The 17,827-nt window shown below is 47.3% G+C and overlaps 1 protein-coding gene across 2 annotated transcripts in view; it reads right to left on the bottom strand.

Annotated features, from left to right (window-relative positions):
* The window catches only part of OBSCN (obscurin, cytoskeletal calmodulin and titin-interacting RhoGEF), a 223,880-nt gene that overhangs the window by 11,774 nt on the left and 194,279 nt on the right, over positions 1–17,827 (bottom strand). For both annotated transcript variants that reach the window (XM_071734574.1, XM_071734575.1), the window contains 13 exons: positions 17,108–17,308; positions 16,311–16,371; positions 15,162–15,239; positions 14,836–15,008; positions 14,247–14,273; positions 13,580–13,732; positions 12,630–12,675; positions 12,051–12,128; positions 7,503–11,040; positions 6,928–7,053; positions 5,984–6,094; positions 4,511–4,678; positions 3,975–4,097 (listed from right to left, as the gene is read on the bottom strand). In XM_071734574.1, the coding sequence (XP_071590675.1) occupies positions 3,975–4,097; positions 4,511–4,678; positions 5,984–6,094; positions 6,928–7,053; positions 7,503–11,040; positions 12,051–12,128; positions 12,630–12,675; positions 13,580–13,732; positions 14,247–14,273; positions 14,836–15,008; positions 15,162–15,239; positions 16,311–16,371; positions 17,108–17,308 (4,883 nt within the window). The remainder of the gene's footprint in view (positions 1–3,974; positions 4,098–4,510; positions 4,679–5,983; positions 6,095–6,927; positions 7,054–7,502; positions 11,041–12,050; positions 12,129–12,629; positions 12,676–13,579; positions 13,733–14,246; positions 14,274–14,835; positions 15,009–15,161; positions 15,240–16,310; positions 16,372–17,107; positions 17,309–17,827) is intronic.

Raw genomic sequence — 17,827 nt, 5'->3', positions numbered from 1 at the left:
GGGATGGTGCTCTGGACAGGTTTCCCATCTGAAAAGCTGAAGGTAGTAGAGATCAGAACCCTGTAAATTTATCCCAAGGTGTCCAAACCCCTCCCTGCACCCCTCTCCCTGGGATGAGGAGTGTTGCAAAAGTCCCCATTTAATTATCACTGCTCCTGGGTCTCATTCTGGGACCCCAGTGTAGGAGGGGTTGGACTGAGTCCAGAGGAGGTGACAAAGATGCTGCAAGGGCTGGAGCAGCTCGTCCATGGAGCCAGGCTGAGAGATTTGGGGTTTTTCAGCCTGGAGAAGAGAAGGATACAATGGGGAGACCTCAGAGCACCTTCCAGTGCCTGAAGGGCTCCATGAAAGCTGGGGAGGGACTTGGGACAAGGGGATGGAGGGATGGGATGGTGCTGTGGACAGGTTTCCCATCTGAAAAGCTGAAGGTAGTAGAGATCAGAACCCTGTGAATTTATCCCAAGGTGTCCAAACCCCTCCCTGCACCCCTCTCCCTGGGATGAGGAGGGTTGCAAAAGTCCCCGTTTAATAATCACTGCTCCTGGGTCTGATTCTGGGACCCCAGTGTAGAAGTGGTTGGACTGAGTCCAGAGGAGGTGACAAAGATGCTGGGAGGGATTGAGCAGCTCATCCATGGAGCCAGGCTGAGAGATTTGGGGTTTTTCAGCCTGGAGAAGAGAAGGATGCAATAGGGAGACCTTAGAGCACCTTCCAGTGCCTGAAGGGGCTCCAGGAAAGCTGGGGAGGGACTTTTGGGAAGAGCATGGAGTGATGGGATGGTGCTGTGGACAGGTTTCCCATCTGAAAAGTGGAAAGCAGGAGTGTCAGCACCCTGTGAATTTATCCCGAGGTGTCCAAACCCCTCCCTGCACCCCTCTCCCTGGGGCTGGGGACTCCCTAGAGGGATGCCAAGGTCCCCATTTAATAATCACTGCTCCTGTGTCTGATTCTGGGACCCCAGTGTAGGAGGGGTTGGACTGAGTCCAGAGGAGGTGACAAAGATGCTGGAAGGGATTGAGCAGCTCATCCATGGAGCCAGGCTGAGAGATTTGGGGTTTTTCAGCCTGGAGAAGAGAAGGATGCAATGGGGAGACCTCAGAGCACCTTCCAGTGCCTGAAGGGGCTCCAGGGAAGCTGGGGAAGGATTTGGGACAAGGGCCTGGAGTGATGGGATGAGGGGGAATGGTTTTAATCTGGAAGAGGGGGGATTAAGGTGAGATGTAAGGAAGAAATTCTTTCCTGTTGTCCTGGTTTGGGCCAGGATAAAGGTGATTTTCTGTTTGGTACTTTTGCTTTCAGCTCAGTCTCCTGTAAGGAGCTGCACTTGCTGAAATTAACAGCAAGTTTCTCAGTCAGTGTGAGCTTCTAGGACTGATAACACTTGATGTTTATAGATACTGCTGGAGCCTGGTGTGCAGAGCCAAGGACACTGCTCAGCTCTGAGGAAAACATAAAGAGGTCCCACCTGCATCCCTCCTTTGGGGAGGAATGGACAAGAGAGATGTCAGAATTGACCAAACAGAGGATTCCATCCCATATACGTCATCCTCAGGATAAATTTGAGGGATCACGAGGGCCAAGCCAGATTTCCAGCTTCCGGCTGCCTGCCCTTCCTGCCTTTCCTGCTTCCATTCCTTCACCCGGCATCCTGGGAGGATTCCATCCCTTCCTCTGCCTGTGCTCCTGATCCATCCCAGCCTGAATCTGTGTGTTCCTGCCTCCAGCTCCCAACTGCTGCTGACCCCAGGATTCCAGCCTGGACTTTCCCAGGGCTGCCCTGCAGCCTCGGGGGTGACCTGAGAGTTATTGGGGGAAAGGGGGGAGGAACCTGGGATCAATTTTCCTGTATATTTGTATAGATTTAGTCATTTTTCTTATTTATCATTATTGTTTCATTAAAGCTGTGTAGTTTAGTTTCCAACCCATCAGTCTCTCTCCCTTATTCTCTCTCCTTTCTTATCAGGGAGGAGAGAGAGATTAATAGAGAGAATCTGTTACTTGGTTTAATTGCCAGGCCAGTGTTAAACCCTGACACCTATGAAGGTGATGAGATGTTGATCCAGGTTGACAAGAGCAATGTGGCTGCCCCATCCCTGGAAGTCTTCCAGGTCAGATGGGTTGGGATGTGGAACAAACTGGTCCAGGGGGAGGGGCATTAAGGTCACTTCCAGCCCAAACCAGTCTGGGATTTCATGTCCCATACTTTGCCACTGCTGCTCCAGTGCTCCAGGCTGAACCTGTGTCCACCTGAGATGAAACCCATCCTTTCATTCAGATCAACACTGGAAGAAAGCCCCAACCCACAGGACAAGCAAAAATTTGCCACCAAAAGCAAAGATGTCAAGGACTTTGCAGGGTGGTGGATGGACGAGGGGCTGTGTGTGTGTGCAAGGAGGAGCAGGTAGAGCTCAGAAACAGAGAGAAGCAGAGTGCAAAAAGCCTTCTGTCAAATAATGGGTAAAACAAGGAACTTTTTTTCTGGTTATCTTAATCCTCCTGTGCTCAGAAGAGGAGGATTTCACATGTTCCTGCCAAATATACAGAATGCAAGGGAAGGTTTGAGATGCTGCTTCCCATTTCTCTTCCTAATTGGAACATCTTGGATTTGTATCCTTCCCAAAGGCTCCTCCATAGCTGTCTCAGAAGGAATAGCAATGCTTGAAGCAGTGCTTGTCCCCAGCTCTAGAGGGAAAAGACAAAAAAAGTGCTGCCCATGCTCCTGGCAAACCAGGAAGGAGCTCAGGTGTGCCTGGGGAATTCCAAGGAGCAACAAGGAGCAGTTGAAGCCAAAGAGTGGAGTGTGTGTGACTGCAGTGGAAATTCCTATCAAAGAAAATATTCTGAATACTAACAGCAAAAACAGTCCCAAGAGAGATGGAACACACTAGGGGATTATTTTTTTTTTCAAAGTTTGTGGAATTAAACAAGAAAACATCTCCTCTCTTTGGCAGCATCTGGAAAAAGCTTTGGAAGGATGACATCAAAGGGGTGATGCAGTGTTGCCAAACTTGTGTCATCTTTTCCTTGCTCCTTGCCCTAAGCTTCCTGCACAATCAAAGGAAAAAGGAAGCATGGATGCTTAGCAGGGGATGAATTTCCTTTCTGAGACATCACCTTTCTCCATGGATTGTACAGAAAGGCTGGGTATAGGAGGCCAGGAAGAGATTGTCCTCTGAGCCAATCTGCAGAATTCTCACCTCAAAGGTATTTACAGGTTAATTTTGGGGCAGAAGTACTCAGGTGTTGTCTGCTGAATGTTGTTCCTGGGCATTCTTAGTGTGTAACCTTGCCAGAAGTGTAATTTCATAGAACCCTAGAATTGGCTGGGTTGGAAGGGACCTCAGAGCTCATCAAGTCCAACCCTTGATCCACTCCCGCTGCAGTTCCCAGCCCATGGCACTGAGTGCCACATCCAGGCTCTTTTGAAATATCTCCAGGGATGGAGAATCCACTACTTCCCAATTTGAAGGGCTGTGTCCCTGGCACCATCCAGACATATCCTTCTGGAGCTGTTCACTTATTTTTCCTCACAGCTTCCACATGTCATGGTTTCATTCACCCCTTAGCAAAGCCTTTCCCTGAGGATGGATGTTCCAAGACTATTTTGCCAGCACAACGTGTAACTTTTAGATGGCTAAATGATGGCTGGGTGAATTTCATTCCTTGCTTGGAGCTAGGGAGCTAAAATCAGGCTGCTGCTGAATAAAAATTAAATTTCCAGTCAGTGAAGAGGTGATACACGTGGAGATGGGTGGTGAGACCCTGGCACAGATTACTCAGAGAACCTGTGGCTGCCTCATCCCTGGAATTGTTCCAGGCCAGGTTGGATGGGGCTTGGAGCAACCTGGGCTGGCGGGAGGTGTCCCTGCCCATGCAGGGGGGTTGGGATGAGATGATCTTTAAGGTTCCTTCCAACCCAAACCATTCCATGATTCTCTGTTCCCTTCAAGCACAAGGACAGCACTCAACTTTACCTTCACTCTTGCACTGGATGGTGTAATGGACAGGGATGTTGCTTTCCACAGGCTTCCAGACCACCTGAACTCCATCCTCATGGACTTCCACAATGTCAGGGGGTGGAGGGCTGGGAGGAAGCTCTGTAGGGAGGAGACAAAACCCCAGTGACTGTTCCCAGCAGCACTGCTGCCATCCATCCCTCTGCACCCCGCAGCTGCCATCAAAATTCTTCACCTATAGCTATGCTGTCCCTAGGGGAATAACAATTTAATTGTGCTCAATTTAAACTCAAGGTTTTGAAGTCTGGTTCTGGAACCACGTGGTTACTGGAGTGGCTCTGAATCTTGGAAGCAGGATGAAGACTGAAGAGGAGGGAATTAACCCTACAAAATGTGCCATGCTACAGGAGAGCAAGGGCTGCTGACTACAGCAGGCCAGGAAGAGATTGTCCTCTGAGCCAATCTGCAGAATTCTCACCTCACAGGTATTTACAGGTTAATTTTGGGGCAGAAGTACTCATAACAGCCACTTTTGTAGCTACTCTTTCTCTTACCTGTTCTTCTTATGACACAAGAGGTGGATGCTGAGCCCAGGGAGTTTGTGGCCACGCAGGTGTAAATCCCAAAGTCATCAGCAGTCACAGAGAGAATTGTTAGGAGCTGGAAGTTTTTCAGAGTGGATGAGATGAGGATCTGGCTGCTGCTGTGGACAGGTTTCCCATCTGAAAAGGAGAAGGTAGGAGAGATCAGCACCCTATGAATTTATCCTGAGGTGTCCAAACCCCTCCCTGCACCCCTCTCCCTGGGGTTGGGGACTCCCTAGAGGGATGCCAATGTCACCATTTAATAATCACTGCTCCTGTGTCTGATTCTGGGACCCCAGTGTAGAAGTGGTTGGACTGAGTCCAGAGGAGGTGACAAAGATGCTGGGAGGGCTGGAGCAGCTCATCCATGGAGCCAGGCTGAGAGATTTGGGGTTTTTCAGCCTGGAGAAGAGAAGGATGCAATGGGGAGACCTCAGAGCACCTTCCAGTGCCTGAAGGGGCTCCAGGAAAGCTGGGGAGGGACTTTTGGCAAGGGCATGGAGTGATGGGATGGTGCTGTGGACAGGTTTCCCATCTGAAAAGTGGAAAGCAGGAGTGATCAGCACCCTGTGAATTTATCCCGAGGTGTCCAAACCCCTCCTTGCACCCCTCTCCCTGGGGTTAGGGACTCCCTAGAGGGATGCCAATGTCACCATTTAATAATCACTCCTCCTGTGTCTGATTCTGGATCCCCCAGTGTAGGAGGGGTTGGACTGAGTCCAGAGGAGGTGACAAAGATGCTCAGAGGGCTGGAGCAGCTCTGCTCTGGAGCCAGGCTGAGAGATTTGGGGTTTTTCAGCCTGGAGAAGAGAAGGATGCAATGGGGAGACCTCAGAGCACCTTCCAGTGCCTGAAGGGGCTCCAGGAAAGCTGGGGAGGGACTTTTGGGAAGAGCATGGAGTGATGGGATGGTGCTGTGGACAGGTTTCCCATCTGAAAAGCTGAAGGTAGGAGTGATAGCACCCTGTGAATTTATCCCGAGGTGTCCAAACCCCTCCCTGCACCCCTCTCCCTGGGGCTGGGGGCTCCCTAGAGGGATGCCAATGTCACCATTTAATAATCACTGCTCCTGTGTCTGATTCTGGATCCCCCAGTGTAGGAGTGACTGAGTCCAGAGGAGGTGACAAAGATGCTGGGAGGGCTGGAGCAGCTCTGCTCTGGAGCCAGGCTGAGAGATTTGGGGTTTTTCAGCCTGGAGAAGAGAAGGATGCAATAGGGAGACCTCAGAGCACCTTCCAGTGCCTGAAGGGGCTCCAGGAAAGCTGGGGAGGGACTTTTGGGAAGAGCATGGAGTGATGGGATGGTGCTGTGGACAGGTTTCCCATCTGAAAAGCTGAAGGTAGGAGTGATCAGCACCCTGTGAATTTATCCCGAGGTGTCCAAACCCCTCCCTGCACCCCTCTCCCTGGGGTTGGGGACTCCCTAGAGAGATGCCAATGTCACCTCGGAACCAGGCGATGTGCAGGGAGGAGTGAGCTGCTGTCCTGCATGAGAGGGTCACACACTGCCCCACGGCAGCTGCCTGATCAATGAGGTCCTCAGTGAAGGAAGGTGCTGCAAAGGAGAGGAAAAGCAGCTGAGTGGTCAGGAGGATGATGTGGAAAATAAGATCATAGAATCATAGAAGGTCAGGGGTTGGAAGGGATCATCTTGAAAGATCATCAAATCCAACCCCTCCTTCCAGAGCAGGGTCACCTCCAGCAGTCCCACAGAACACATCCAGGTGGGGTTTGGATGCCTCCAGAGAAGGAGACTCCACAACCTCCCTGGGCAGCCTGGGCCAGCACCCTGTAACCCTCACAGTGAAAAAATTCTCTCCAGGTTTTTTTTTCTCAGCAGTGCCCAGGAGCTGCCAGCCTCACACACCTCCCCTTCCCAGTGCTTGCTGGGCTCTGTTGGATACTGGGACATCAACCTGAGCTCTCAAAATGCTCCTTCTCTACTCAAAGGGCAACTTGCCTGCAGTAAATCAAATCCACAGCTTTGCTGCCATCCCATTTGAGGCTGCCCCAGTGGTTTTCATGCCCCTTGCATGTCCAGGCAGGACTGGAGCAGAGAAATTCACAATTCCCTGTTTCTGCCATCCCAGCCCTGGGGTACTCCATGTGTTCTCTTTGTAGCATGCACATAGAATTAATTCCTTTTCTGGGGCTTCCTAGAATAGTTCCAATTTGCAAGCAATGCCAAGACAAGGCAGTTTTGGTTAAACTGTAATGAAGTTGATAGTGTTATGAAGTAAACAAGCTGGCTCCTATTGCACGAGTTGGTCCAGATCATCTCCAGACAATCATTGCAGTTCCATCCTTAGAAACCACCCCCAACCAAGCTCTGCCATGTTCATTAGTGATGCTTCATGATAAAACTGATGACTTATGTGAGAGCAATACCTTTCTCCCTTGGCATGAGGCTTGAAAACTTGAATGAAGAGAGTCCTGATTTCCTCTTCAGAGATCCTTCAGCCCCTTCTAACACCTCTTTTTCTACTGCCTCTCTTCCCAGCTCACCAAACTCTGCTTGGGAGAAAGGAGGAGAAGTCATTCAAGGCTGCCCTGCTCCCTGTGACCAGGGAATATCTAGGGATGGAAGTGAAGGAAGGACACATTCTGCTGCCCAGTGACTTGGGTGGCCAGGGTGACTTCACCAACTTCTCCCTGTCACTTTATTTTTAAAGGTTTGCCAAGGTCAGATGAGAACTGCAGGAGAAACTGCAGCACAGAAAGGACCATCCAGCCCTGATCTGCCTTGGGGCAACCTCAGACAGAGGAATTTAAGCCACTTCCATCAGCAGGTTCACCCAGCCCATAACAAGGGCTAGTGGAGAAGACAGCAAATTTCCTACCCTGCCACAACCAGCTCTGCAATGACTGCCTGACCATGGCCTCAGATTTTTGGAGGAAAAGGAAAAGGCAATTTTGGCAGAGCTCAGTCAGACCAGCAAATCTATGAAGAGAAAAATATTTACCTTCCTCTGGCTCAGGAGATATCTTTCCTTTCAGGATTCTTGAAATATGGGCAACAGAAGCTTTTACTTTCTGCTTCAGACTCTGCTCTGCTGACTGCTCTACTGAATGAGACCTTGCATATGGCTTGAAGAGTCCTGGTTTATTGTAGAAGGAGCTTTTCTGCTTCCCACTTGAGTCCTTTTGGGGGCCATACATTTCCTTATGACTCTCTGACCCTTTCCCCATGGCTAATAAATCAGTTCCCTTTGAGTCTTCAGGTATTTCCAACTGGTTCTTCCTGTTCTTGTCCTCTGCCTCTTCTCTGATGCAGAGTCTTTTGTCCTTATGGAAGTGTCCTGCAGGAGGTGACCTTGCCCTCTCACCAAAAGCTGGGAACCTCCTGCCAGTTGGTTTGGGTGGAGGCTTCCTATAGTTCAGAAACTCAAAGGGGAAGTAGACAATGTCATACAGGTCAGAGAAATTCAGATAGGCAGGTTCCACCTCAGAGATGTCAAATTTTAGAGGCCCACTGCCCAGGCTGGGTGTTTCATCTGACAAGTCTTTGATTTTCACTAAAGAAATTTCTGGGTGTTTGCCAGTGTCCTTGCTCACTGACACCTGGCTGGGTCTTTTCCCAGTGTCCAAGCTTTCTGTTGAGGAGATGCTGGATGGGGCACTCTCAAATGCCAAGTCCTCCAGATGCTCACACTCATGAGGAGCTGTCTGGGCACTCTGCCTTTCCTGTACCTCACTCCTGACAAGACAGGGTTCTGCAAGGCCATCCAGTTCAGAGACTTCTCTTTTACCCCCTTGTGCAGAAGGGAAGGAGGTATCTGGGGGTGCTTTGTAGAACATCTCTGTGGAAGGGGAAATGTGCTTTCTGCATCCCTTCTTGTCTGAAACCGAATCTGCCCAAACATTCATCTCTTCAGAGAGGGAAACCATCTCATCCACTAAGCCCTCCAGAGCAGCAGACTCCTCATCACTGTAAAAAGAAGACCTGTGATGGGAGAGCTCCTGGCTCCCTTCCCTGTGAAGCAATGGTGGGGCAGTTTTTCCAGCATCACAGCTTCCACTTTCTAAGGCAACACCTTCACCATAAACCTTTGGATGTTCCTCAAACTCGTGGACTGAAGCTGAAGCAACTTCTGCTTGTGAAGCAGTCAAAAAACCTGGAGCTTCACCCTCCAGATCAGCAGAAGCTTTTCCCCTGGGATGGGCAGCCCTGTGATGCTCCTGACCTCCATCCCTGGGGAAAGAAACAGCCATGGGCTGTCCTGCTGCCAGCCTTCCACTTGCTGTCACCACAGCTGTCACCTCACTGCAAAGTGATGCCTTGGGTTGTTCTTGCTTTTCACTCTCCCAGATGGAAGGGAAGGTGTTATCCTGAGAGGACACAGCTCTAGCTGAGTCTCTGCTCTCCAGAACTGCAGATACCTGCATGTCACTGCCTGCAAAGCCTTGCTGGGCTTCAGCTCCTTCTATTTCAGGGGCCAAACTGGAAACAATGTCTGTGAAAGCTGAGCTTCCACTCCTCAGAGCAACAGGCTCCTCCTTCCTATGAGCTGGCTGTTCCCTTCCAGCTCCACCAGAGACTGAAGTGCACATCAATTTTGGTGGTGGGATTTTTGAAGCCAGCTGCTCTCCCTTCAGGATGGCTGTCGCTGTGTCTACTTGAACAGGAACCCTCTTGTGGGCTTGGTTTTCACCACCATGGGCTGAAAATGCAGTGATTCCTGTAACATCTGGTCCTTCATCTTCCAGGACAGCACGTTTCACCTCTTTATAGGCCTTCAGCTGAGGAACATCTTCATCAGCTGTGTGCAGGGTACCTGGCTGCTTGCTCACCAAGGCAGGAGCTGCTGGAACACTTTGACTGGATGGTTCCTGACTTTTGTCTTTCCATCCTGGAAGTGAACCCGTTTCTGTCTGAGGCTCTGTTGGGACAGCAGAACTTCCCTGTTCGATGAGATCAGATTGGGGAGAAGTCTCCTCATGTGACTGTTTCTGCCTTTTGTCTTTCCAAGGTGGAACTGGGGCTGTCCTCTTGATGAGCAAACTTCCACCTTTTAGATCTGGAGGGATGTCGGTACCTGGAGCAGATTCCTGGGGCAGATCCTTGTCTCCCTCCCTTGCTGGGGCTGGCTTGGAGGTGGCCTCTGGCTGTGGGAGAGTTGAAATGGACTCTTGGACCTCCTGAAAAACAGGGTCAGAGACACGGCCAAGGGAAGATTTATCCTCCTTGCTTTCATGTTTTTGAGCTGATGATGCTGTGACCTCTGAGAAGTGAGTTAGAACCCGGGTTTTGCCTTCCACATCTTCAGCTTCCTCCTCAATGTAAGTGGCTTTTGACTTCTTCAGTAAAGGTTTCTTCTTCTCGCTCCTGCAAGGTGACACTGGAGGTGTCTCCAGCTGTTGCACAAACACATCTGAGCACCCATTACCCTCACATTGTGCAGAAGGTTGGAGCTGCTCTCCTGAACAATCCTTTTTGGCTCTTCTCAAGTCCTCTTGCTTCCCAGTGCCTACGGAACATCCCTTGCCAGGCCCCGGGGAGGCCTCGCAGTGCTCACTGCCTTCTGGGCAGCTTTCCTGTGACAAGACATCACAGTCTTCTTCCAAAATATCTTCTTCCCTCAATGACCTGGAGGGTCTCAGCCTGTAGTCATCCAGGGAACGGCTCCTGGTGGCACCAGTGATGGCAGGATGGGGTGGTTTCCTTGCACTGTCAAAAGAAGCAGATTTGGTCAAGGAACCAAGCAGACTTTCCCTGCGCTCATCTCCTCCTCTTTCTTCTTCTTCTTCCAGTTCAAACTGCTCTAAAAGGGGCTCACGGAGACCACTGAGTGGAACCTTTGAATATCCAGCTTTCCGGAAAGTTCTCCTGGCTCTGTCCAGGTGCCTTCTGAACTCTCTGCCTGGTGAGGAAGGTCCCTTTGCAGGTAGCTCAGCTGCTTGGCTGTAGAAAGTGCTTTTGATAACACTCTGTCTAGGAACACAGACAGAGGGCTTTTCTGTCCCATCCTCAGGCTTTTCAGTTCTGTCCTTATCAGGTAAAGATACGTCTGGTTTTTCTTTCTGATACAGATGTGATGAAGGCTCAGCAGCACTGCTTCTTTGGGGCTGCTCTTCTCTTTCATCATGAAGCCTGGGATGGAGTCCTTCCCCTTTCTCCTTTAAGATACTTGCCATGAGCTCCTTGCTTTCTTCAGGTGATTTCCCCCCCTCCCCAACTTTCATCGAAGAATACTTCCTCCTCATGGGTTTCACTGGAGGGCCTGAGATTTTGGAGTGCTTCTCTTCACTTGGATATTTCGGAGGCTCCTGGTGGCTTGGTGCATCAAACACGGGCACGTGGAGTTCAGGTGTGGAACCAAAGTGCCTCTTCTTGGGGAAGTGGGAGTTCTCGTTGTCTGAAGAGGAGCCACTGGTGCTGGATGAAGTGCTTTCCTCAATAAGATGCCGGGAGATGGCCAGGGAGGTGTTGTCATGAGTCCTTTCTAGGATTTCTGGGATAGACCTCATCACCAGGATGGATTTGTAGCACATGAGGGACCGCTGAAAAGCGAAGCAAAACACAGCATGGTGGGAATATGGTAAAGCAAGTGTGCCAAAATGGGCTTCTCCACTCATAAATACCACCCATCTGTGTTTAATAACACACTGCAGCCCCTTGGTACACCTCATCAATCCAGGCTTCATCTGCTCTCCAAGTCTTCCCTTTCTCTCATTCACAGAGGTGAAACCATAGTGACTCCAGGGGATGTGTCCAGGGGGATGTAGCAAGACCCTGCTTGAGATTTTCAAAGACTATCTGCCCACTCAAAGCAGGTGAAAAAGGGTTTTTTAATGGAATACATCAGATGAGATCCTATCTGGAATAAATGGCCTTAAATCCATCGACTGCCTCATCCCTGGAAATATCCAAGGTTGGATGGGGCTTAGAACAACCTGGTCTAATGGGATGCGTCCCTGCCCACAGCAGGGTTTTTGGAACAAAATGATCTTTTTCCATCCAATCCACCCCTTCCAATCCAAACCATTCAATGTTTCTATGATGCTACGGCTGCAGTACAACCTGCTGTGACTTAGGTCTACAGAAGAGCTACCAAACTCTAGCAGAGAGGATTTATCTGCTCTAAGTTCTGCCACCTGGGACATCTCTGTTGAAGTTGAACACCTGGCCTCCTTTTGCAGCCAACAGAGACAAACAGGTATCTTCAGAGGGCAACCAACCTGATTATTTTAGAGAATATCAGGAAAAGTGCCATCTTCTTGAGACCTTTCTATAACTGAGTCCCAATTTCAAAGGCAGCTGAAGGTACCTAACTTAGACAAAACCATGTGTCTTCCAAGCACCTGCATTAGACCAGATGATTTCCAGGCAGTGAAAGCCTAGATAATTTATTTTTGCCACATCCATCTCTCTCCTGGGCTTATTCCCCATCCATAACCACTCTGAAATCTCTGCTGCACTTGCTGTCCTAGCCCAGCAGATGTTAAAAGGTGCAAATGCAATTAAAAACATATTAACTAAAAAGGACCAATGTAGATTGATGGCAACTCACCTGCCACTTGCTCCGAGCCACAATGAATTTGAGCTGCTTGGTATTAATGAAATGAGCCTCTTCAATGGGGAGATTATGCTGCCAGGGGGAATAAGAAGAAAAGCATTGGTTAAGCATTCCTGACTGAATTTCCCCAGAAGGTTTTGTGTTTTTTTATTTCCCCTCATGGTTAAATTGTAGACAATCTCAGATTTTCAATTATAAAACCAAGCCCTGTTCAGTGAATGTAATGAAATTATTTTTTGTTTTGTTTTGATTTGTTAATTTTTAGCTCTTATCCTTAGTGATTAAAGGCACCGGAATATAAACCATAAATATAAACCATAATCTTTCTCTGCAAAGCCACAGTTTTAATTTTTATTCAGATGCTATATCAGATAATCAGTTGTAATCTTTAACTTTTAAAAAGAAAGATATCTTGACACGTAAACACCAATGCCTGGACTTGTCTGTAGGACAGAAAGTAGGAAACCAGGAGAAAAAATGAACCAGCAAAATTATTTCAAGCAGCTTTAAGAGCTGCCTCTCTTCCAACCTCAACATTTTAAAGGGCTCTAATAAAAACCAGGACAAACTTACCATGAACCACCTGTGGGAAAGACAGTCCAAAGCACTTGGCCTGGCTCTGATGAGAGAAAAGAACATTATTTTAGAAGCAGGTCAATGCCAACAACAGCCACAAAAGGTGGTGCCTCCTTCACGTGGACACACACTTTGTGCCCATCCTTAGGCTGCTGTTCCACAGTCAAGAAGCCAAACAGGAGCTTTCAACCCAAGGTTTCCTTTCCTTTTCCTTTCCCTTTTCCTTTCCCTTTTCCTTTCCCTTTTCCTTTCCCTTTTCCTTTCCCTTTCCTCTCCTCTCCTCTCCTCTCCTCTCCTCTCCTCTCCTCTCCTCTCCTCTCCTCTCCTCTCCTCTCCTCTCCTCTCCTCTCCTCTCCTCTCCTCTCCTATCCTATCCTTTCCTCTCCTTCCCTTCCCTTTCCTTTCCCTTTCCGATCCTCCTTTTTCAGTCTGAGACCCCCTGCAGATCCTCAGCAAAATCCCATCCCCAGGGATCCTGTTCAGGGGCTTTTAGAGCAACCTTAAGAATGACTTGGACTCTTTTGGTGGCCAGAGCACAAGTAGCTTTGGCAGCAGGCAGATTAAATAGAAAAGAAATTAAAAAGCAAGTGCCTGCAAACATGCCTTCAAGCCACACTTTGTGCTTAAAATTGCTTAATGAATGTAGTTAATATTATTTAATTCTCTCCTAACTCCTTCTACACCAGTCCTTGCTCTTCCCACTTCTCTGTGTCATTGCAGAAAGTCAGCTGCCTGGAGGGAGTAAGGAGATCACCACACCAGAACCAAGCCAATTAGGGAAATTGCCAAATTGTCATTTGGGTAATGGGAATTACTAAAGAAGAATTAGGGCATAACACACCACATCTCACTCTTCTTTCCACTCCTCAAGACAACCACAGCCCTGAGGAGCTGAGGCACCAAACATCTTGGTACCCTGGCTGTGGGAGGACCAAAAGTTCACTCACGTGGGTTGCTGCTGTAGGATCCCTTTTATGAAGTCCTTTGCATCTTCACTCAAGTGAACAAAATCAGGAATGGTCCATGAAATTTTCCCATCCTGGATATTTAGGAGGGTTCCTCTGTCGTTCTCACCAGCAAATGGAGATTTGCATGTCAGGCTTATTTAGTGACCACAGCATGAAATAAAAGGAGACAGAATTTAGACTTTTGTTTGCTGCTCAGATGACAGAAGCACAAATGCTGACACGGGGCTTAAAACCCTCAAGAGACTCCATGCATGGGACTTGTGATGCTTGTGAGCAGCGTGTCCACCAGCAGCATCTTTCCCCCCATCACTACCTGGTGCTGAACTGGGTTTTTTATTCATAGAGAAGGAATTAAGGGTTTGGTTTCACACAACTACAGGAGGGTGTTGCCTAAAACAGGCAAGAGGAAGCTGAACCTCATCCATCTCATCATTAACTGCAAGGAGAGAGCAGCTGGGAGGTCTTCAAGCAAGAACCAAAGCCCTGGGTGACCAGGAAAGAGAGAGTAAAGCAGAAAACTACAAAAGAATTTTTCCTCCTTATAGGAAGACTCAATGTTTCCCCCCAAATCTCTCACTTGAAGGAGCTGGAGGGCTCTAATTGGCAAGGGGATATTGAATGGATCTCTCCAAGAAAATGTATTTACCTTAAATATGTGATGACTCCCACAGCCCTGAGGAGAGAGGAAACACAAATGTCAGGGATTCATCACCATTTCTCCCTCATTTGCAAGCACACAGCCCCTTTTCCTACCACTAGACAACCTGGAACAATAAGATCACCATCTTCTCCCAACCTTTCCGAGGGAAATAAATCCCCAAATTATTTCTTTCCCTCTTCACTATTTTTTCTTTTCAGTATTGTTTAAAATTCTCAATTTATGCTCCAGTTTTAGAGCATAGATAGACTAAAAAAACACAATTTTTTTTTTTTCTTGGAGTTTGTTTGCCTTTTCAAAAAAGCCCCTTAGGATCATCCTCCCTATTTGCTGCCTCCAAGAACAATAATTTTCTTTAAGATGCTCCTTTGCATTAATCAGCCATCAGACTTCAATTATTGATGAATAAAATGGACAGAAGGAGGTTTAAAAAGCCCTGATGGTTTGGGATTCACAGAATTCCCTTTCAGTTGCCTGTGTTATTATCACTCCTCCATTTCCTTATTAACAATAAATGGAAATTTTGCCAGTAGGACAAAAGAAAAGGACTTTTTTTGTAGAAAAAAGGACATATTACCAAATATCAGTTGCTTTTGACACTGGTGACTGAGAAACAATTTCTGGGGCAACAAACTCTGGAGATCCATATTTGCTGAACTGAGCCTCAAAGGGCATCATCTTCTGAGCAAATCCAAAGTCACAGAGCTTCAGGTCTTCCCTTCCAGGATAAACCATGAGGATATTCAGTGGCTGGGAAATGGAATTAAAAAAAAAAAAAAAAAAAGGGAGAAACTTTTCCTGAAAGCAGGCAACATTTTTAGTTGGAAGTAAGAATAATTTAAACAGAGAATGCCTGTTTTCTGACCAACAAAAATTTAGGATAAGCTTGACATTGCACACTACCTTAATGTCCAAATGGAGGATGTTGTTGTCATGAAGATATTTGACTCCTTCCAAAATTTGTTTGATATACAATTTGACCTAAAAATTAAATAGATTATGAAATAATTATTAATCATTAGTGGTAAGTACGTGTCCCTGATTCCACCAGTATTTTTAATATATGAGAGAGGGAGAGATTGAACTAGAAACACTTTTAGAAGTAGAATTAACTTCTTGCATTTGAAACAAGATGTGAGCTAAATATTACCCTGTGTAAGCTGTGGTTGTGTGAGCTCTCCTGGAGCCTTCTATTTGTGAAAAAGCTCTTACTTAAAAAACCCCAGCCCTACAAACATGTAAAAAAAAGAGATTAAAAAATTCCCAGGTTCAATGAACCTTATCGGCTGCCTAATTTATCTAACTCAGACTCAGCTCTGGCTTGGTGTAAATCAGGCAAACACACTTAAAAGACAAATATATTTAAAAATTAGCTTGTTAACCTTATTTCTTGACCATGTGTTGATCCAGTCTGACCATGACAAAAAAAGAAGTCAAGGTTTACAGCCACCTTCAGCTCTGCCTTTGACATTTTGCCTTGGACATGTGTTAACTGAGACCTGATCTTTAAAGGTGCCATCAGCTCAAAGCATTCTAGGATCCTAAGTTTCCCTCTGAATTTTCAAAGAAAAATCAATTTTACCAATAAATATGTGACAACTGGCTACTAGATGGGAAACAGGAAACATTTTGAACTGTGAGCACAAAGGATTTCAAAAAACCACCCTTGGAAACTGTAATTTCAACCCTTGGCTTGGATTCTGAAAGGAAGTGGATAGGAGTTGCAAAGGGATAAAGTGTTATTAAACAAGTGATAAGACAGCAGTACCAGGTGACAAATAACAAAGAAATGGTGATAATAGATCAAATATAATCTGTATTAGGCTGGATACAACACTGGGGGTCAAAACCACTGGCTGTTCCTAGTTATTCCCTGAAGAAATCCAAGTTAGTGACGCAAACTGCTGGGAACCCATTTTAATGGTGATTTTGTTTTATCAGATTATCATGGGTTCAAAGATATTCCTCATATTCAGAAAGAAAAATGCCACTGGAAGCTATTCTGGTGGTACCTACAAATCTTGGGCTTTCAAATAAGAATGGGAGATTTACCTCTGCTTCAGTGACAACGCTCTTCTTGAATAAGCGGTCGAGGAGCTCCTCGTTGGAACATCTGACAACAACATTGAGGGAAAACGGAATAAAAAGCTTTTTTTTTATTTATTTATTTTTAAAAAAATTTTAATTTTACTTTTGAAAGAGCTCTATCCAGCTAGCAGAGCAGAATTCACAAGGTGATCTAAGGCAATGTGATCACAAGGTGATCTCAGACCCTGGCACAAGTTGCCCAAGGAAGCTGAGGCTGCTCCATCCCCCTGGAAGTGTTCCAGGCCAGGTTGGATGGGGCTTGGAGCAACCTGGGCTGGTGGGAAGTGTCCCTGCCCATGGAAGAGGGATGGAAATAGATGATCTTTAAGGTCCCTTCCAACCCAAACCATTCTATGATTCAACATGATGTGCACACAACGAATTTAAATCTCTGGTGCAGAAGTGTCCTTCTTGCACCAGTGTGATCCAGTTGGGCTGTTCCAAACCTGTGCTCCCTACACACAGGGCTGTGGTATCCCTGGGGCTAAAATCTACATGTTGGATATGAGTTTTTCTTCTCAGCACTGCATTGTCCTGCTGTTCTCCCACTCTGCATCCCCCAGGATCAGAGCCCTGAACTTACAGACTTTCCAGAACAGAGTTTTGGAAGAGCTCCAGAGAACGCTGGAAGTGCAAGGAAAGTGCTTGGCCTTCCATCTCCAGACAAAACCTAGAAGTGGTTAATTGCTTGATTAATTCATAAGTGAGTTCTGCTCAGTGCTTCCCCAACCTCCTGGGGGAAGGAGCAGAGGAAAGGATACAACTCCAGGATCAAAATCAGCGTTTTCCGCGTTTCGAAGTGATCCAGGAGCCGGGTGATTCTGTCGTGGGACAGGGAGCTGAGGATGTCCCTCTCCTGGTGAGCTCGAGCCTTGGTTTTGCTGCGCAGAGGGATGAATTTGGCAGCACAGGACACTCTGGTGCCTTTGTGAACAACTCGTTTCACGAAGCTGAAGCAGCCCCTGCGTGAAAATCGAAGCACAAGCCCTGCTCAGACTGGGCACAGCGGGTGTGGACCTTGCCGTGTCCCAGCCTTTAGCAGCTCCCTGTGGCTTAAACTCTCCAACATGGAAAAAAAAAAACCAAAAACCCTGATTTTCTTGTATGCGAGGTGCTATTGCCCTCTTCTGGTTGTCACCAGCAAGAAGTTTGCATCAAGGTGTGATATATGTTTGTAATATATGTTAATGGATTTGTATTCCTAACCAGTAAACTCAGAATTAAACTAAGAAAGTGAATATGGGGCCAGACAAAGCAATTGAGATGAAGCTGAAGCAGCCCCTGTGTGAAAATCGAAGCACAAACCCTCCTCAAACTGGGACAGTGGGTGTGGACCTGTGTCCCAGCCTTTGGCAGCTCCCTGTGGCTTAAATTCTCCAACACGGAAAAAAAATACCAAAAATCCCCTGATTTTCTTGTATGCGAGGTGCTATTGCCCTCTTCTGGTTGTCACCAGCAAGAAGTTTGCATCAAGGTGTGAT

This window comes from Heliangelus exortis, chromosome 2, assembly GCF_036169615.1.
Source record: "Heliangelus exortis chromosome 2, bHelExo1.hap1, whole genome shotgun sequence".
NCBI lineage: Eukaryota > Metazoa > Chordata > Aves > Apodiformes > Trochilidae > Heliangelus > Heliangelus exortis.
This window is presented reverse-complemented; position numbering and strand designations above follow the sequence as displayed.